Here is a 21,903-nt window from a genome sequence, read left to right on the forward strand (position 1 = left end):
AGAGAGAGGGAGCCTGTTTTATCTAATAATACTTCACAGGGGATAGTTGCCAATGTTTATATCCTAAACTAGAGGCCCAGTGCACAAAAATTTGTGCACTCAGGGGGGTCCCTCAGCCCGGCCTATCCCTCGGAGGATGTCCACCTGCTGGCTTAGGCCCACTCCTTGGGGGATTGGGCCCAAGCTGGCAGTCAGACATCCCTCTGGCAGCCCGGCAGCCCTAGGGGGATGTCCACTTACCAGCGGGGAGCAGACCTAAGCTGCAGTCGGACATCCTTAGTGCTGCTGAGGAGGCGGGAGAGGCTTCCGCCACCACCACTGTGCTGGCAGCCGTCAGCCTGGCTTGTGGCTGAGCAGAGCTTCCCCTGTGGGAGCGCACTGACCACCAGGGGACAGCTCCTGCATTGAGCATCTGCCCCCTGGTGGTCAGTGTGTGTCATAGTGACCAGTCATTTCCAGTCATTCTGCTGTTAGGGTTAATTTGCATATTACCCTTTTATTATATAGGATAGAGGCCTGGTGCATGGGTGGGGGCCGGCTGGTTTGCCCTGAAGGGTGTCCCGGATCAGGGTGGGGGTCCTGCTAGGGTGAGGGGCTGATGGCTGTTTGCAGCTGGTCACACCCCATTCAGGGTGAGGGTTCCCACTGGGGTGCCTTGCCAGCCTGGGTGAGAGGCTGATGGCTTTTTGCAGCTGGTCACACCCCCTTCAGGGTGGAGGTCCTCACTGGGGTACCTTGCCAGCCTGGGTGAGGGGCTGATGGCTTTCTGTAGCTGGTCACACCCCCTTCAAGGTGGGGGTCGCCACTGGGGTGCCTGGCCAGCCTAGGTGAGGGGCTGATGGCTGTTTGCAGGCTGGTCAAGCCCCCTCAGTGGGGACCCTCACCCCATGGAGGTTTGGACAGCCTGGGTGAGGGGCTGATGGCTGGGGCGTCCCCACTGGGGTGCCTGGCCAGTCTGGGTGAGGGGCTGAGGGCCATTTCCTGGCTGGCCAAGCCCCCCAGCGATGGAAGCTCCCAGCCTCTCCTTTTCTTGTTTTGTTTGTTTTATTCTGGGATTTATTTACCTTCTATAATTAAAACTTTGTAGCCTTGAGTGGAGCTCTGAGCAGGCCAGGGCAGGTGGGAAGCTTGGCTTCCTCCATCACCAGGGGCAACCCAAGCCTCCTGCTCGCTCCAGCTCAATGGGCACAGCTGGCTGAAAGCAGGTATCTGGGATTTATTTATCTTCTATAATTGAAACTTTGTTGTCTTGAGTGGAGCTCAGAGCCGTCAATGGCAGGTGGGAAGCTTGGCTTCCTCCATTGCTGGGGCAACCAAGCCTCCTGCTTGCTCTAGCTTCGTGGCTGCCGGTCGCCATCTTGGTTGGGTTAATTTGCATATAGTCGCTCTGATTGTCTGGTGGGCGTGGCTTAGGGTGTAGTGGAGATATGGTCAATTTGCATATTTGTCTTTTATTAGTGTAGATAGATGAGTCTGTTCCAAAAGATGAAGTGAACATTACAAATGCGTTGGGTGTCCTTTTAAAATCTGGGGTGGATCTGTCATCCTGAAATGATCTCAGACCTTCTTAAATCTCTGTGTTTTTAGCCTGCACCACACCTTTTGGCTCTAGCAAGTATACTCAGAGGTTTCCCAGAAACAAGCCTGGGGTGTGTCAAAATAATCCAGGATTCAAAAAGGAATGTAGAACTTGCAAAAAGTAGGCCTTAATAAATATTTGTTGACATAAGAGGTTACAGGATGACAAATGATATGAGGGAAATATTATTCAAGGTTAGGAACCATGGCTTGTGTCTCAGCTCTGCCATTATACAGCTGGGTCCTTGGGTAACTTATTTCATATCTATTTCATCCTTCTAGATAAAATCTGACTTTTCTTTTTGTTGTGTTTCTTCCTTGAATACATACTATGCAGTTCCACTAGACCAAGCTCTAGTATTTTAAAGGTGAATAGAAGACAATTTTTTCCCTCTAGGAATATGGTAAGGGAGATGGACATTCAGATAAATGATTTTTTAAGTTTACATTTGCATCCACATATAAACATTTTCATAAATATGAATCTGTAATCATATATATATTTATCTTTTTTCCATTTTTGCTTCAGATTTTTCATTTTTTCTTGTCTTATTTTTAATAACTTGTTTTATGAGGAATTTTTCCTTTTCTAACAAAATTTATTAGCAAAAAAATGTTTGTAGTAGGGTCTTATAATCTTGTAATGTCTGTAGTCTGTTGTGGTATATCATTTTCCATTTTGATATTTGTCATTCATACCTTTTTTTCTCTCATACTTACTATGTTAGCATTTTTTAATCTTTTAAAGAACCAATTTTTGACTTTGGTGAATTATCTCTACTGTTTTTTTTATTTGATTACTGCTTTTACCTTTATTATTTCTTTTTTCTGATTTCTTTAGATTTGGTTTGCTTTTCATTTTTGATCTTCTTGAGAGGGTTGTTTAAAATATTGATAGTATATGTATTTCAATTTTAATATATATTGGTAGGTGGCTTTCAAAATATCTATAATACTTCATATTTTTATGGTCAGTGTAGAAAAGTAAACATTTCTCCACATCACCTCTAGCAATAGAAGTATAGATTTTTAAAAATATTTTTATTTATTTCAGAGAGAAAAGGAGAGGGAGAGAGAGATAGAAACATCAACGATGAGAGAGAATCATTGATTGGCTGCCTCCTGCACATTTCACACTGGGGATCAAGCCCACAACCCGGGCATATGCCCTGACTGAAATCAAACCATGACCTCCTGGTTCATAGGTTGACACTCAACCACTGAGCCACGCTGGCCGGGCTAGAAGTATAGATATTTTAAATATTTTGCTAGTAAAATGGTTGAAAAGTGAAAATTTGTATTCTTCTTCAACAGGTGAACTTAACATGCTGTGGTTAGTGCTAGGAATAATGTTTACACAGGAAGTGGCACATTAGCCTCCTGAGGTTCTGGAAAGGCTCCTCGGCAAAGGGGATGTTAAAATTAGGTTGTAGATGAAATCCAGAGGAGTTTGGACTAGATGGTCTCTAAGATTTTTTTTCTAATTCCAAAATTCTAAGAATCTAAATAGAGAATTATAAGAAGAGATAAACTTTGAGAATTATACATTTTATTACTTTGTCATCTTGAGCTCCTATAGCAAGTGGAAAAACTATCCATAATCACAGAAGCCTGAAATGTTTATTTTCTTTTATAGAAATGGAGACATTCCTACACAGCTTCATATGACATTTATGACTTAAATAAAAGGTCAGTGACTTCCTCAAAAAACATATTATGCTTTTTTAGTGTAATAATTAAAACAAAACAAAACACTGTGATTTATTCATTTGGTAGTTCTTTCCTTTTATCTTTTTTCCAGGCAGCTGATAACAGAAGAAAGAATTCCAAATGACACACAATTGATCAGATGGTCACCAGAGGGTCATAAATTGGTTAGTGAGTCTTTTTTTCTGTCAGAGGAATAATGGTTCAAGTCTCTCATATGCAGAAGCTGTTAATCTTGATGCACAGTAGACACTTAGGGAGCCAAAACTTTAGTATCAGATATAGTATTATTGCCTAAAATAATATTTTACTAGTCTAACATAGTAAACACAATTCCTGAAAGTCTCTGAACTACTCTTAGGAAATTGTTTATTTAATGGGAAAATGTTCAGTTAACTCTTAAATTCTAATCTCTATTGTGCTTTCGGTTTGTTTGGGGTTTTTATGGGGAGTGGTTGCTGTTGTTATAGTTTGTGGGTGGGTGTTTTTAAAGCATACCTGCTTTCTGCTAGTTCTATGACCTTCTCTGCGTCACTAGAGATATATCTGCATGTTCTATAGAGCTAAGAGAATGTTAAATTCCCAATCTAAACAGGAAGATGGAATGTTTACCTTGTAGTTAAACTTCTCCCTCCCAGCATGCAACTGCACTCCCTTAGTCACCTCCCCTAAGAACAAATGCAAAGCACACATCATTCCATAGAAGTGGTCAGTGTTCTTATATACGTTAGCATCCAAATAGTGGTGGTTGTGAGCTTCTTCTTTTTAATATATTAAGAGTATTCTTAAAATTAATTAGGGTTGTAGCTTGTATACTGATAATTTAAGAATATGAAGGGGAGGGAGTAAATGACTCTTCATTTTTCCCAAATTGAATAACCTAAGGTAACCATTATACTTGCACACCAATATTGTTTTAAAATAAAATAATTGATAAATGTTTTCTTGAACTTCAAGATAAAATATATTATATCATGTAATTATATGTCAATATTATTTTTTATTTTTCTAGGCATATGTTTGGAACAATGATATTTATGTTAAAAATGATCCATATTCACCAAGTCAGAGGGTCACACATGATGGAAGAGAAGATGCAATCAGTAATGGAATAACTGACTGGGTTTATGAAGGTAGAGACTTTAAAGTGTTTTTAAATCAGAAAATCTGTAAGTTTTTTAAAAACAGTCAAACATTTCTTCAAAAGGGAAGACATTCAGTGGCATTCAAAAAAGTTGCACTTTTTATAATGTTATCAATCTTTTTTAGCACAGCACCAGATACCTCACAGAAGAGTTTCTTAGCAGTAGCTAGTGCTGCTTATGTCCTCATTGTCTCTCAATGCTCCTATTGTCTTCAGTCAACCGCTACAAAGAGCCTTTCTGTGTAGGTAGCTTTTCTGCTTTACAGATGCATAAAAGCCTGCAGATTAACATCAAGCCTACCTACCCCAGAAGTAAGCTAAGTACTCCCACAACATTCCAAAGGATGACAAAATATTGTTTGGAGGTTGAGGGGCAGAGGTGAAGAAAACACCCATTTTATAAAAGATTTATGTTAATTTTCTTAGGCAAATTATAATTTCCTGATGTTAAAAACTAAAAGAAATGATTGGAAAGGCTTAAGAAAAAATGGGTCAAAAAACAGAACTAAAAGTGATAAAAAAGGATTTATTTTCTTTAAGACACAGAGTTTTAGGAAATATAAAACATTCTAGAGACTTAGGAAATATTAGAAAAACATTTTTCATGTCTATAGTTGACAAGGTAAGAGGTATTTTGAGATGTTTCAAATAGTTCACAAAGTTGTCTCATTCTTATTAAAGACTCCTTATTTCATCCTATTATTTTTTCTTCATAGTTAAAAAAGTAGTTTCCTTCATAACCTAATTTTGGTTGTCTCCCAGTTCAAGTCAAGTTTAATTAAATGAATAACATTATATATAAAAAATTACTTTAAAAGAAATGATTAAAACTTGCAATGAAATTTACTAAGACTAGTCACTTAGAAATTGAAAACATCTTCAACACTTGGTGGACAGCACAGCAAAGCCTCCAGGATCCCCAGTGTGAACAGCATACAGCCTCTTCCCAAAGCTGTGACCCGACCCTTCCTCAGGAATAGCTGCATGTAAAATAAGGACACCCCTGCATTAAATAATAGATGTCAGTTGCTTATCAATTTCTGGTGCACTCATTATATGCTGCTGCTCATCTTAATTATTATTGTATTTTATTATTGTTACTTGAGGCTTGTGCACAAATTCATGCATGGGTGGGGTCCCTCGGAGTGGCCTGCGGAGATCGCACTGAAACCCACAGTCCAATGCCAGCTGCAGCTCCTACCTGCCGCTCCTGCTCATCTGGTCCCACTGTGCCTGCTGTGAGCTCCTGCCCAATCAGTCCCAATTGGGAGAGGCTCCTGCCTCTGCAGCAGTACTTGCCAGCCATGAGCCCTGCATCTGGCACCCTCCCCAGGAGAGTGGCCTGTGGGATCAGGCTGAAACCAGCTCTCCAACACCCCCTGAGGGGTTCCAGATTGTGAGAGGGGCCAGGCCAGGCTGAGGGACCCCACCAGTGCACAATTGGGGCTGGGGAGGGACTGCAGGAGGACTCCAGGGCATTTCCAGCCCATCTTGCCCAGCATCAAGCTAACCTACCAGTCAGAGAGTCTACCCCCTAGTGATCAGTGCACATGATAGTGAGTGGTTGAGTGGCCTTAGCATATTATGCTTTGATTGGTTGAACAGTCAACCAGTCACCGGAAGACCAGACACTTAGCATATTAGGCTTTTATTATATAGGATTATTAATACTGTAACCACTACTATTATTATTATTACTAGAGGCCCGGTGCACGAAATTCATGCACTGGGGGGGCGGGTGGTCCCTCAGTGTGGCCTGTGCCTTCTCACAGCCTGGGAGCCCTGGGGGGATGTCCAACTGACTGCTTAGTGGGCTAGGAGGGCGGGTTTAGCTGCTTCCCCAACAAGGTTCAGTGCACTTCTGCTGCAGAGATGGAGCCACTGCTGTAGGGGAAGGGGTGTGGGGGGGAATGAGTCTGACCCTGAGGGGCCACTTAGGCCTGCCTTCACCCGGGTCTGGAGTTGTAGGGAGGAGAGGCGTGCCTGGCCCCAGCGGAGGGGGCCCAGCAGCAGCAGGCCACAGGCCTCAGGTGCCTCGGGGATGCTGACAGGTTGTCGCAGGCGTGCTATTGTTGTGGGCGCCCCTGGCGGGGGTGGCAGGGGAAGACGTCGGGAGTCAGAGATATGGGCTGCAGCTTCCCCCAAAGCTGGGTCTTCTCCTGTCTGGTCAGCCTCCCCGTTCCCCCAGGGGTATGGGGGGCTGTGGTAGGGTGTCCGTGCAGGGGGATTAGAAGAGCTCCCTGTGGCCACTTTCTCTTCCTTCTTTGCAGTCCGGGCTCCTGTCAAGCACTCTCCTCAGACCCCTGGGAACTTGGCTCTGGCTGCTCTGCCCCTCCATGGCTCCTTGCAGCCCCTGCCCCACTCAGCTCTCCCAGCCCCCCCGCCTGTCAGGAGTCTGCCAGGATGCCCTGCTGTGGGGCCACCAGGGAGTATGCACTAAGCCTTAGCTAAGCCCCCAGCCTGCCGTGCACAGGCCCCAGGGGGCGTGGTGGTGGCCACGGCACGTGGCAGGCGGGCCCCCCTCTTTGCTCTTCGCTCACCACGCCAGCCTTCGCTCACTGCTCCTGCCTGGGGCCAGCCAGCTTCACTCCATCGCTTGGCACCTACATATGCAAATTAACCACCATCTTTGTTGGCAGTTAACCGCCATCTTTCTTGGCAGTTAATTTGCATATCACCCTGATTAGCCAATGGGAAGCATAGTGGAGGTACAGTTAATTACCCTTTTTGTCTTTTATTAGATAGGATTAAAAACAAGCATTAGGAAGAAACTTGTAAGGAAGCCCCAGGAATCAGAAAAATGATTAGGAAGTTTTCTGTCATTATTTTTTCACATAGGTTTTCAATTCCTTGCTCTTTCTTTCTCCTTCTGGCTCCCTCATGATGTGAATGTTGGTGTGCTTGAAATTGTTCCAGAGGCTCCGTATACTGCCCTTTTTTGGATTCTTTTTTCTTTTTGCTATTGTGATTGGGTGTTTTCTGCTTTCTTATCTTCCAAATCTCAGATTTGATCCTCTGCTTCATCTACTCCACTGTTGTTTCCTTGTAATGTATTCTTCATTTCAATTAGTATATTCTTTATTTCTGACTGGCTCTCTTTTATGTCTTATAGTTTTGTTTTTTATGTTTTCTGTCTCTTTGTTGAAGTCCTCACTAACTTCACCTACTCTTTCCCTAAGTTCACTGAGCAACCTTATAATCAGTGTTTTAAACTCTACATCTAGTAGATTGCTTGTCTCCATTGTGTTTAGTGTTCTTCTGGAGTTTTGTTCTGTTCTTTCATTTGGTACATGTTTCTTTGTCTCCTCATTTTGGCAGCCTCCCTGTGTTTGTTTCTATGTATTAGGTAGAGCTAGTATGTCTCTTGGGCTTGGTAGAGTGGCCTTATGTAGTAGGTGTCCTGTAGGGTCCAGTGGCATAGTCTCCTTGATCACCCAAGCTAGACACTCCAGGTGTGCCCCCATGTGGCCTGTGTATACCCTCTGTTGCAGTTGAGACTTGATTGTTGTTGACATGTCAATGGGAGGGATTTATGCCTAGGCTCATTGGCTGCAAAGACTGGCTGTGCCCACTGTGGAAGATCAGCTGTGCTGGGGCCCACTCCACAGAACAGGACTTACTTTAACAGGGCTCTTGTGCCTGCTGAGTCCATTGTGGGGTGTGTCGCTTGTGGAGGTGGTTGGGTGGTGCGTCAACGTGGTTTGAAGCTGCCAACTAGGTGTGCTGCCTCTGGAGCTTCCTGGGAGGTGCTGGCCAAGGTCAGCCACCATCTGTGTTCAGTTTGGGACCACCAATTATGAGCTACAAAGCAATTTGCAGGTGGATGCTACTTGTACTGGACTTAGAGGTGCCTAGGAGAGGCCAAGCTGCCAACCAAGGCTGGCTCCCACTATTACCAGGCCTGAGGCCACATACAAAGAGGTACAGGGCATGCCAATGCCAGATGCTGCTTGTTTGAAAGTTTTAGGAAAGTTGGAAGCATGAGCCAAGACAGGTCATTTGTATGGAAAAGCTTGGGTGAGCCCACAAGTTGGGTGGGGCAGGGTCTCAGGGAATCACCAGGGTGAGGCTAACAGTGTGAGCCAGGTTGATAGAGACTCGGATATGGTACCCACCTGCCTGCTCTGTGGGAGCAGGGCTCATCAGAGAAACAATGGCCTCTGTCAATACTTCTGTCAAAGCTGCCCCTCCAGCTCTTGCCCTCACACCAGACAATTCAGTTCATCCTTGTATATACCCGGTGCCTTTTGAGCTGCTGCCCCAGTGCTGGAGCTCAGAGCCAGTGAGTCTGAATAAATGCATGTATGGGCCCTTTAAGAGGAATGCCTGGGACTCCAGCAGCCTTCCATCTCACTGAGCCACAATCCCTGCTCTTTTTATAGACAGAAGTTGTGAGGACTTCTCTTCCTGGCATTGAAACCCTGGGCTAGTGGGCTTGGTGTGGGGCTGGAACCCCTTGCTCCTCAGTGGGGGGCCTCTGTAGCCAAGATATACCTTTTTTATCCACTACACATGGGTGTGGGACCAGCCTGTTCTGCATCTCCACCCCTCCTATCAGTTCTGATGTAGTTTCTTGTTTAATTCCTTAGTTGTAGGACTTCCATTCAGGTTCAACTAGATTTCAGGTAGTTCTGAGTGATGCTTTTTTTCTGTATTTTAGTTGTAATTTCAATGTGGTTGTGGGAGGATGCAAGAACCACATTTATTTACACTGCCATCTTGACCCAAAACCCTCAACCAGATGTAGTTTTATAATGATAACTTGAGGCCTGGTGCACGAGATTCATGCACTCGGGGGGGGGGGGGGGGAGGGGGGTCCCTCAGCCCGGCCTGTGCCCTCTTGTAGTCTGGGAGTCCTTGGGCCTAAGCCGGCAGGCAGATATCCTTAGAGCTGCCACAGAGGCAGGAAAGGCTCTCACCACTGCTCCTGTGCTCACCAGCCATGATAAGGCTTCTGGCTGAGTGGAGCTCCCCCTATGGGAGTACACTGACCACCAGGGGGCAGTTCCTGCAATGAGCGTCTGCCCCCTGGTGGTCAGTGTGTGTCATAGCAACTGGTCATTCTGCCACTTGATCAATTTGCATATTACCCTTTTATTATATAGGATTTTAATATTCATTAATGTAGAAAAGCATGTTCTGTATTCTGAATAACCACCAATTCAAAACTTAGAGCACTATCTGCTACTTGTATTTACAAGAAATTTTAAAAATCATAATCTTGCTGTAATTATATTAATTTTATGTATTTGCATCTTGATCTTAGACTAGAACCAATGGGTAGAGGCCACAAGTAGTGAGACATCAATTCGGTATAATGAAGTTCTTAGTGCAAAATATCCTTGACTTAGAATCACAAGGCCTGCATCCTAATTCACTCAGTCCTTCTCTGCCTTAGTTGCCTTTTCTGTAAAATGGGCTATGAATAGACTCTCCCATGGATCTTTGTGAAGACTAAATTAGATAAGTGGTTTGTAAATTCTAAATTGCTACATAAATGTAAGTCAACAATATAGGTATAAAGCAGTCAAAGGGGGAGCAGGCTTCCTAATCAAGAAGAAGGTTCTCTGTTACTAGAGGTGCTGAAATAGGTAGGAAGACATAGCAGAGCATGGAAATGAAAAGCATGGACTCATACCAAATAAGCCTGGATTTATTCTTGATTCTATCAATTGTTGCCTGCGTGATCCTGGACAAATTACTTATTCTCTTCAAGCCTAACTGCCTCCTTTTGCTCATCTGCACACAATGAATTATCATGAGGATTAACTGAGATAATAGATGTCAGTTGCTTTTCAATTCCTGGTGCATTCATTATATGCTGCTGCTCATCTTAATTAGTATTGTACTTTATTATTGTTATTATTAATACTGTAACTACTACTATTGTTGTTATTATTGAAAACAAGCATTTGGAAGAAACTTGTAAGGAAGCCCCAGGAATCAGAAAAGTAATTGGGATAAATAGTTTCCTAATTCTAAGATTCAAGTTTCTATGCCTTTGTTTTTACCTTTATATTCACATCAGAACATAAGATTTGTGGTTTAAATCTGCATAAAGAACTAGGAGTCTCTATCTAGTCTACTTGAATCCTCCATCCCCAGTTGATAAAAGAGGTTCTGGCATTTTCACAACTAGTAGTTGGAAGTCCCATGAACAGACTTGATAATAAACACAGGAAGGAGCTACCTTTGCCAGAGAGTGAGAACTAGGCCAAGAGTGTTCTGGAAATCAAGACCTTTCCTTTCCTTTGCATTCCTCTTTGGCCCTCTTTCCTCACCCATCATCTTAGACATCAGAGGAGGGTGTTAATCCAAGGGAGTCTTCAGTTTCTTCAGGTTAGGCCAGCGGTCAGCAAACTGGCCCCTTGAGTGTGACCCTTCCACAAAATACCACGTGCGGGTGTGCACGTACAGTGCAATTGAAACTTCGTGGCCCATGCCACGGGGCCAAAGAGTCGCATGTGGCTTGCGAGCCGCTGTTTGCCGACCACTGGATTAGGCGAAGGAGATGTTTCTGAGTAGGGGTCTCATGGAGCTCCTCGCCACTCTAAATCTATCCTTCCCTCACCTTGTTTGTGCCAAGAGTAGTAAACTCTGGGCACCATATTGGTTTAATAGCATAGAGCCACACACCACCCACCCAGTTGGGGAGAGTATGCTGGCATGTTGACGGTTTGAAAATGTGAAAGGAGGATCAGCCCCTTATGTGAAATTTACTTTGAGTATGTTTTGCAGCATAAATTTAGAGGATTATAAGATAAAGAAAAACATGTAGAGCTTATATTAAATATTATGTGCTAAAATATTCTAAAAACAGTCCAATGGGTTACTTATTTTTATAGCCCAGATCTATCCTTGAAGATTTTGTTTTTATTCATTTGTATTACTCTGATTTTGGAAGCCCAGCAAATGCAAAGTGGTTCATTAGTTGAACTCTACTGTAATTACTAAAGCTAATGAGAACAATATTTTGAATGCCAAAGCCAATTTATCATCTACTTCTTGTAACAGAACAATTTATGTCTCTTTTCAGAGGAAATCTTCAGTACCCACTCCGCTCTGTGGTGGTCTCCAAACGGCACATTTTTAGCATATGCCCAGTTTAACGACACCGACGTCCCACGTATTGAATACTCTGTCTACTTGGACGAGTCGCTGCAGTACCCAAAGACTATCCACATTCCATATCCAAAGGTCTGTGCTCCTATTCATATAGCAGTTCTGTGATTTGATGGGAAGAGAATGGTTTCATTTAATCCTTTCCTGCTAATGAAAATATTGTCAGTCTCTCTTCAACAGCTTGCTGTGATTACCCTTGCTGAAGTCAACAGCATCTGGCAATTTTAAAGTATTTTTATTATCCCAGGAAAGAGTGTGATTTAAGGTTTTGTAATTTCTCCAAAAACTTTGAGGAATGACAAGCCGAAAAAGATGGGGGAAATGCTTTTAAAAGAGGTAGGGGGACTGAAAATGTTTGAATGGAGGAAAAGAGAGGCTATAATTGAATCACAAGCTCATCTCATTTGTGGAAGTTGGAATGTGCCCTAGATGAAGTTGAAAAGCTTGATTATATATCAGGTTGTATTACTAATTAACAGATACAAGACTAGTTTTAGTGGTTCTATTATAGATTTGGCACTAGTGCTAATTTCACACATCCTACATTTGGAATAATAGTGTCATGTCTTGGTTCTCAAGGCTGTTCTCCCCCTCCGGATGCATGTTTATGAAAATTGAAAAGCTCCCTTCAGCAGTGTAAGCTAAGGAAGAGGGGAATTTAGAAGAACTACAATTCTTCACTAGTATCATAATAATAATGGCCACCATGTTGTCCATAGGAAAATGTAATAGTAAAGTGCTGTTTTGCTGTAAGCAATTTGGAAAAAGGGATTTTTATTTTTACCAACTCGCTCAATTTGTTTTATGAAGAGCTGCCATTTTAGGAAGACAGAGAAAAAAAGATCAGAGACTAAATATGGAGATGTATTTTCAGTGAAATGTAATTTTTGATGAGTGAAACTGGCAAAAAAACAAACAAACCATAAAATGTTCTTACTAAAAATACATTATTTCTAGCTAATTTGTCAGTTGAGGATCTATGTGTGTATATAAGAAGGTTTTATAGATTTCTGTCATGCTATTTATTGTAAAGCTCCAACGTGGTGAACCTGAATTTGGAGTGAAAATGACAGCTTCCTAATTAGCATTATTGGCTCTCATCTCAGGGAAACTAATTTTCCTGGTGGATTGTGTCTTTGGCTGAACCCAAGGAATTTTTCCTAGTGGTCAGCCAGTTGACTTCTTGTCTTCTGGAGTCAGGATATATTTGCAAAATATCAGAAATGATTTTAAGAAATGTATACTTGTCTGCATAAAGTATACATAAATTATGAATATTTATTAATTAAACAGGAGTGTTTGGGGTCTCTATATATTTCTGACTGAACATGAAAAGGTTGCATTTCATGACCCTCCCTTATGTTCATTTTATCCACATTAAATTATTTGAATGTGTCTGATTGTTATAATTTTATGGCTGTAATGCAGACATTTTTGTACAGTTTTAAACTTGTGCAATGATGTTGTATTTTTTGTCAATACCAATCCTGTGATTGCTTTTTCCTAGGCAGGAGCTAAGAATCCAACTGTAAAGCTCTATGTTGTAAATACTGACAACCTCACCAATCTAGAGCCTGTGCAAATCGTTGCTCCTGCTTCTGTGTTAATAGGGTAAGACTCTTGACCCGAATGAGTGGGTAGCTGCATCGCTCCCAAGGAGAAAATTTAAAAAATGAATAGCAGATTCCGTAGTATCCTCCCATGGTATCACCCAGGCTGGCAGTCATTCATTCTTTCACTTAGTTAATCTTTGTTGACCACACTTGAGGTCTCTGTGCTGGGCAGAGATGTTGTTGCACAATGAATAGAGCCGTCAGAGTCCCTAGTGTCATGGACCCTATACTCAAGGTGGGAGAAGCGGACAAGAACCAGGGAAACAAATAAAGATATATATAAAATGTCAGGTGGTGACAAATGTTGTGAAGACAACTAAAGCAGGGCAAAGTGACGGAGATGGTGATGCTGGGGGGCGGGGAGGAGTGTTAGGGAAGGCCTCTCTGATGAGATGACCTGTGAGCATTGATGTGAAGAACGGGGTGGGGGTGGGTCTTGCCACATGGATAGCGAGGGGTACCGAATCCAGGCAGAGGTAGAGCAAGTGGAAGCACCCTGCGGAGAGAACACGCTTGGTGCATTAAAGGACCTGTGAGGAGGACAGGGTGACGGAGCCACCTGAGTGAAGAGGAAAGTGCTGCGAGGAAGGCCAGATCACACAGGCTTTCCAAGTCCACTTAAGAACTAGGAAAATGCAGGACAACTGTGGATTCAATTTTGGGAGCCTCATGATGCTGATGTGCCTGAGGATGTCAGTTGCTTAAATAATCCTTAGTGGTTTGAAATTCTGCTATTGAGAATTCTGCCCCTTGTTATTTTCTTGTAAAGATAACCACTGTATTGCATGCGATTTAGTGCTATCAAGTTTCTCCTTGCTCATTTCTTTTATCTATAGTGGTTTTGTTGTTGTTGTTAAATAATAACTCGCATATTTTGAGCACTCCCTATGTGCCAAACACAGGCTACTGTCAAAAGTAACTCTCTCTTTCCAACAACTATTATCATATGCCTGTGTTACAGATAAGAAAAATGAGTCCTAGAGATTAAGAAAATGACCAAGTAGGATTTTGTATTCAAACTTGTCTTTCTGACTTGGAGAACAGCGCTTGTAAGCATTCTGCTAGGTGTCTCCTTCTGTGCGAATTCAGGTGGTGCCCTCAGGTTCCTGAAGCTGTCATCAGAGTAAAATGTAGTATCCGCTTTCTCAGGGTTGCATTTACTACATCAGGCATGCTGTCAGCTTTGCTCTGTAATTGCTAATTCATTAACTTGTTTAGAAATATTTATATTAACCTATTTATTCTTTGGAGGGAGACCAGTTACTAGTAAATTTAAAAATAATTTTTTCCTGAGTTTGTCCGAGGATAGAAAAAATTTACCCAGTGGTTCTAAAACCTGGTGTTCGGTCCCATCCAGCCATCTCTTCAATCAACATTGATTGAGCACCCACTATTTACACACACGAAAGTCCTCAGAGTGAGTTTCTGCCCTTCTAAGACTTATGATCGGGTAGAGGATGTAAGACATTCCCATAAATGACTCCAAGAGCAAATGTGACAGAGGTATAAACAAAAGGCTGGAGGCCTTCTGGAGGGAGTGGGGGAGAGGCAGGTTTTTCATGACCCCAGCAATCAAAGAATCTGCCGATTGAACAGGTAGGATTACAGCAGGGCACGGTGGGAAGAGCACTGAGGTGGGAGGAACCACATGGGAAAGGGTGGGGCTGTCCAAGAGCAGCAGGGCCTGGTGTGACCACCTGGTCTACAGCTAATATCTGTCTGAGGGGAGGATGAACCATGAGCGTCTGCTCTGAAAAAATATTAGATCTAGCCCAGCCAGTGTGACTCAGTGGTTGAGCATCAAACTATGAACCAGGAGGTCTACAGTTTGATTCCCAGTCAGGGCATATGCCTTGGTTGCAAGCTCAATCCCTAGTAGGGGGCATGCAGGAGGCAGCCGATCAATGATTCTCTCTCATCATTGAAGTTTCTATCTCTCTTTCCCTCTCCCTTCCTCTCTGAAATCAATAAAAGTATATATGTATTAGATCTGGAAGGGGATTTAGACCTCACCAGTGGTTGGAAAACTTTTTTTTGAAGACCCAGAAGACTTTGTTCAAGTGAGATAGCACAGAAGTACAGTCAGAAAATGGAAGCTGCGCAGGTTGCAGGCCCAGTCCTCATCCCCTTTCCTATCCCCCCGAGTCTCAGGCAATTAGACAGAACCTGCAGGCTCCAGAACACCACTGTGAGACACAGGTGAAAGAACTGAAGTCCAGAGAGGTAAGCTCATTTGGTCACGGTCACACAGCAAGTTAGTGTGGGAACTGGTAATAAGACAGAGGCCAGCACCTGCCAGGCCAGAATAATAGAATAATTGAGTTAAAACATATTGAGTGCTTCCTGTGGGCTGGGATTGTGCTTGGTGTCTGCTCATTTATTTTCCACATACTCCCTATGGTGTAATTTTCATGGCCATTTAACAGACGAAGAGATAGAGTCCTCCCCACTTAGAAATTACTTTCCGAGGAGCAGGAGTGAATTTCCAAGCTCAGGAAACTTCCGTAATTCTAAGGATTTATTTTTTGCCCCATGTAGTTCTTTGTAGTTCTTTACAGCACCCTCCTACCGAAGGCTCCCTCACTCCATGGAGATATTTGTGTGGAACATATTTTACCAAAGAATTGTATTTTGGAAATGCCACAGGATATATAAGATAGGAAAGTGCAAATCCCGCTCTGGTCTCTGTTAATATCAGTAAGGACCCAGCTGTACTTAAACCAGGCTTGAGATCATGTCTGTGGAAACATTCTAACACATGGTCATGCTCCGTTTTCTGGCCTCACGCAAAGATCCAGCAAGGCCAAGTAGAGCCAGGCAAGTTATGCCTCTCAGTAAACTGCCCAGCACCCTATGCTGCATTGCCTGGTAAGTCACAGGTCCCGGAGTGTGACGCCCTGCCAGGAGCAGCATGATTGTTTCCTCCTCAGCCCATGCGCCCACCACAATTTTCCTGTTAGGCCATGACCTTTCACCCCCGAGCTTCCAGCAGGTGAAATCCTACAAGAGGATAAGGCTGGTTTGCAGTTTGTTAGGAATGGGCTGCTCTGATAACAAGCGAGAAGGGCATCCAGGTCCCTCTGCCAGAGGCACAAGCCTGACTCTGAATTAGGGTGAGCCTCCCTACCGCCTTCCCTGATTTAGAGCTCAAGTTCATTGGATTTGTTAAGCTGTGCTTTTGTATTGACTGCTCATGCTGGGAGTTTGAAAGCTCAAACTATTTGGGAGAAAACAACAGGTAATGTAAAATCATCAATCTCCTTCCTAACTGCTTTATTTAGAGCAATGCTTCACATTGCTGAATTGAAGTAAGATGAGTTCTACAGGTAGAGGCCAATCTTTACTATAATATAGTCAGTGCCTAGCAGGATGCCTAAGACATAGCAGATACCCAGTTGATATTTATAGAATAAATGGATAGAGTTAATGCATGGATGGGTGAATAGGAGAGGTATAGTTCACATGTGACTTTGTGAGTGCAAAATAGCTTAGACAGTTGGCACCAAAGATGACCTTCAAAATGACCTGGCATAGCATTTCCAGTATTCTGCCCCCTCCCAGTCATTTGAAAATTCTGTGGCCTGAAGCTTGAGGATCAGGGAAAATTCTGTGGCCTGAAGCTGGAGGATCAGGGAGAGTTCTACTGAGGTGATCCAACCCAACATCTGCTCAATGGCTCAGGGGACCTACCCCACCCAGCTCTCTGCTCCTGAGGAACACCATAGATAGACTTGCTATGTCTCCTCTGAACAGTTGATGACCCGTGGTATATAAAGTAGAGACAAGACGGTCTGAGATTGTCACACAGGAGATGAATGAACTGGATAGCAGTGCCCTGGAAGCTGGTGACACCTCCAAGAAAGGAGGCAGATTAGGAGCTCAGATCTGCTCCATCTCACCCCACCCATTCCTCTCCTCAGCGATCTGTCAGCGGCCCCGGGAGGGTTGGCATCTCTGTCAGAGCAGAGGGTGGCATGGAGCCCACGGCCAGCACTGGCAGGACGCCTGCTTCCTTGGGTGATCCGCTGAATTAATCACGGCACCGTCTGCACTTGCTCTTAGTAGCAGTTTTCTCTCCAATATTCTTTCCAGTTAGTAATGTGTACCTTATTTTAAGCATCTTTAATATACCAAAAGAAACATTTACACAAGTTAGGGGTATTAATGTCACTCAACAGACAGTTACTAAATGCCTACTGTTTGCAAGGCAGCAGTCACTTTACCAGGGGATTCCCTGTAGTGTGACTTTCAAAAGCAAGTCTCTCCCAGTGCATTCAAATATGATTTGCTTTGTCAAATTCAGTTGTTCAGTTTAAACACACTCGCTAGGAATAGATAGATTTCCTAGAGTGAGGAATTTTATCCTGAAAAGAAGCAAAAAGGTGAAGCTAGCAATGTTTACCAGAGGGATGGGTAGAGGTTCCACAGAGGGAGCGACTAGAAGCGGAAAATCTGAAGCCAGCTGCTCAGTTTGAATACTGGCTCCAGCATTTTCCAGAGTGTGACCTTGGGCAAGTCACTTAGCCTTTCTGCCCTGCCATTTCCATGTCTGCGAAACAGGAACTCTAACATTCCTGCCACATACAGTGGGTATGAGCTTTATGTCAAGAGAGCACTTAGAACGGTTCCTGGTACATAGTAGATTCCACATGGGTGTAACCTATTATTTTGTCCATAAATTACTCCATTGCTCCCTATTCCCATTGTACTAACCCCATTCCAGAAGTTAGAAGAGCTGGTTGAATCACTAGGTCAAATCTGGGGTAGGCAGTCACTGTCTCAAGAGGAGGTCACAATCCCTCTTCTACACGCGCCCCCCGCCCCCCAACCATTACCTAACCAAAGTCTACTCCACAGTTGCCTCCCTGATTTTTGCAGAATAAAATCAGCTGGAGTGAAAAGTATAGCTGATAATCCTGCTTGTTGGGGTTTTCTAGTTTTAAAAGGAGACTTCGACCTTTCGGTAAAAAGTACCGTTGAGCCATTGGTTCCCTTATATCTTTTTCATGACTCACTGACATCTGGTCCTGTCATGATCTCAACTCTGGGCTGGGATATGCACTCTTATGCTGTCTCCTGCTAATTCCAAGCCCTAAATAGAAACTATGATTGAAGAGAAATGCATATACCTTAGAATTCAAAAATTACTGCATGCTCTGCTGGTGAACTATCTCACTGGGCACTCCCAGGGTGCAGAGTACACCCTGAGCTATGGAGAGTGACAAAGGTAGTGGAGGATACAGGCTCATGAACCTTTGATCTAGAAATGGGCAGGGAAGGTGCCAGATGCATGTGAGTTTCCTGGCAGACTTCCCAAGTTCCATTGCTCAGTGTTTTCAAATGGGGAATAGTTTCTATGGCTGATTTGTGAACACGAAAGCATTATTTATGGCTGTAAGTAGATAAAGCATTCAGTACCAGGTGACCCACTAATCATGTAAGAGTCTTTCCCCCTTGTCTGTCCCTTCCCCTGCCAAGCCACTGTAGAAAGGGGGAAGGCTCTTTCTGGAGCCCAGGTTCCTAACGATGTCCCATGGAACCCTTGGAAAGTGTATAGATGGGTGTGGAGATACATAATTGTAATCACATGTACGTAGAATTTTTTACCTAAAAGAGTGAGAACTACTTATATAGAGCATACCACTGGGCAAGTCCTACCTCCCTGACCATTTTTTATGATCTGCAAGTTTGAATAACTTTACATTTTTGAATAGTTGGGGGGAAAATCAAATGAAGCATTATACTTCATGAGATGTAAAAATTATATGAACTTCAAATGTCAGCATTTCTTTGGGACTATTGGGGGTGGCAAGAATGGCACTAGGTGCTAGACCGGTGGGATATGACCAGACCTGGGTTCAGCAACCTTAGTACCTCTGTTCTGGCTAAGAAAGAATTCAGAGCCTAGACTCCAAGTATAAGAGAACATTTATTTAGAAAATCGCAAAGGTAGAAGAAGTAATTCATAGAAGAAATGAGCCAAGGAAACAAGTTATAGAGGCAAAGAAAAGGCCCTTGGAGCTTAGATGTGAGGAAGGTAACGGTGACATGCTTGAGGGGAGGGGGGAAGGGGGGGGAAGGAGAGGAAAAGGGAAGGCACTGGTGTGCTCTGGGGAGGGAGAGCACACTGGGTCCTCCATCCGAAGGGTTTTAAGGGTAATTTTAGGAGAGGTCCCAGGGGAAGATCTCAATAGAATAGTCAGCAGCTTTCCAGGTCTAGGTGTCCTTTCTGGGTCGGAGCCACGGCAGCTGGACCTGATGTCAGTGGGGGGTCCCTTGTCTGGTTTTGCTGCTTTTCTAGGTCTGGAGCTGAAACACAGGCCTAGATGTTATCTATAGGGAGGAAAGATCAGGGGGTCTAAACTGCATGACCAGTCATATGCTCGGGAGGAAAGGTCACCCTGGGGGTGAGGTCCTATTTTCCAATTGCCCTTTGCTAGGCACCCAGGGCTTTCTGCTCTGGTGACCTTCTGTACCTGGCCCATCGTCCCTGCTCTGCTCATGCCTGTCTTATTGCCTGCCACAAAGCCCAGCCACACTCTTTTGTTTACTTACGGTCTCTGAAAGGCAGAGTTGAGTAGTTGTGACAGAGGGAATATTGCCCAGGAAGCTTAAAATTTTACTATCTGGTCCTTTCCTGAAAGTTTTCTGATCATAGCCTAAAAAGTTAATTTCAGAAAGTTTCATTTTCTCTTTTGTGTTGCATTCTTCCATTCCCTTTACAAGTATTGTAATTCCCTGTCAGATTTATTTGCCTTTCCTTTTCCTCATGTAACATGCATTGGGCACCATGAAGAATTAGACTAGATGGGGCACCCTTGCTCCTGGGTATTTGAAGAAACATTTGCACTCTCAGACCCTTCAGCACCATCAGACTGAGTGGTGTAGGAGGAGGAGTTTCCTAGAAATCATCATGGCCAGGGGATGTTTGAGTAAATAAAGGAGTTAGAGCATGACAGGCGTTTCAGACTGAAGGACAGGCTGAACAAAGCGGGGCAGCTAGGAATACCAGCCATGCAGACGAGATAACGAATGTACTTTTGTTTTTTTTATCCTCACCTGAAGATATTTTTTCCATTGACTTTTTAGAGAGAGGGGAAAGGGGGGGGGGAGAGAAACATTGACATGAAAGAGACACATCGATTGGTTGCCTCCTGTCAGGTCACTGGACAAATCTGCAACTGAGGTACCTGCTCTTGGCCTGGAATGGAACCCAAGACCCTTCGGTCTGAGGGCTGACACTCTAACTGCCAAGCCAAACTGGCTAGGGCTGAATATACATTCTTTTTTATTAAGATTTTTATTTTCTTAAATATATTTCAAAGAGGAAGGGAGAATGAGAGAGAGATAGAAACATCCATGATGAGAGAGAATCTTTGGTCAGCCGCCTCCTACTGGGGATTGAGCCTGCCACCGGGCATATGCCCTGAACAGGAATTGAACATTGACCTCCTGGTCCATAGGCAGACACCCAACCACTGAACCATGCTGGCTGCACTGAATATATATTCTTAATAAGAGAAAAGTTTGACGTGGAGGGGAGTGCCTGCTTCCGGGAATGTAGTGCTTTGCTGCTGGGTGAAGGGGGTTGGTCTTCCTTCAGTGTCTGCCACCTATGTGGGGACAGCCTAGAGGCCCTGGTACCCTGGCTGCATGAGCACCTTGTGTACCCGGCTGTGAAAGGGGGTTAGTGAAATGGTGAGGGATTTACTGTAAAGTGCTTAATCCAGCACCTGATTCACCCTAAGTGCTCAATAAATGTTTATTGTTTGATTTAGTGTCTATAAAGGGAATGGCACGGGAAAGTGACCCGTGAATTGTGCAGAAGGAAAGCTATTTAAGCCACAAAGGACGGCATAGCATTTCCCCCCCTTTCTTCAGTGCTGCATTCCTCAGAATTTTAGTGAGTCCTTGGTTCGTGCAGGTATTCTGCCAGGCCTTGGGGGTGTATCTTGCAAACAAGACAACTGTGGGCTGCCTCAGAGAGCTTCCAGTCCACTAAGTGCCGGAGGAGGGCTGGGCAGAGCCTGTGAAGGACAGAGCAAGGGAGGGTCTCAGAGCTTTTATGGGGAGGGATTGCAGCCACGGGGCCAGGCTGGAAGCAGGCTTTTGTCAGTGGAAAAGAGCAACGTAAGAGCAGTTATACACAATCACAATGGGAGGTGGGAGAGCAGATAAAACAAAATATCCAGAGCAAATAGTGTTAGGGAAGCTAGCAGAAAAGTAAATTATGAATTCCACACATGACACTACAAATCAAAACGCAGTTCCAAAAACTTTTAAAGGTATGTGTGGGCAGAAAATGCACTGCTAGAGATATCTCGATTTGTATAAATTTACCTTAAAATGCCGAAGCGTTTCTTAATTTCTTCACATTGTTCGTGTTTTGACTCCTGTGAAGTTTTTTTGGAATATCATTATTTTATTTTCAACGTTTGTAGAGATATGAGTCAATCTTTTCCCCCTTTAAACATGAAATTGAGAAAAAGGTCAGCTGTGGTTTCATTCAAATAAAAATTTTCTAGAGAAGCACGTCAAATTACCAGAAAATACTCCAAACTCAGTCAGAGTCACTGGCCTCACGGTAACGTTCCCACAAGAGAGAAAAGTGATGGGAAAATGTCACCCTTGACTCCCTGGCACCACCGAAGGCCAAGCTGAGGACTTGAAATATCCTGTCATGGTGTGGGCCACATCTGCTAACTGCCATGTAACGTTAGCTGCTTTCCTTTTGTCAGA

General features: G+C 43.7%; 1 protein-coding gene across 1 annotated transcript in view; it reads left to right on the top strand.

Annotated features, from left to right (window-relative positions):
• DPP4 (dipeptidyl peptidase 4) overlaps nt 1-21,903 on the top strand; it is a gene marked incomplete at its 5' end in the record, with an annotated part of 86,172 nt that overhangs the window by 29,092 nt on the left and 35,177 nt on the right. The window contains 5 exons of the mRNA XM_081095210.1: nt 3,215-3,271; nt 3,384-3,452; nt 4,298-4,418; nt 11,466-11,626; nt 13,059-13,162. Coding sequence (XP_080951336.1) covers nt 3,215-3,271; nt 3,384-3,452; nt 4,298-4,418; nt 11,466-11,626; nt 13,059-13,162 — 512 coding nt within the window. The remainder of the gene's footprint in view (nt 1-3,214; nt 3,272-3,383; nt 3,453-4,297; nt 4,419-11,465; nt 11,627-13,058; nt 13,163-21,903) is intronic.

This window comes from Myotis nattereri (genome assembly GCF_964212035.1).
Source record: "Myotis nattereri genome assembly, chromosome: 7".
In the NCBI taxonomy this organism is placed as follows: domain Eukaryota; kingdom Metazoa; phylum Chordata; class Mammalia; order Chiroptera; family Vespertilionidae; genus Myotis; species Myotis nattereri.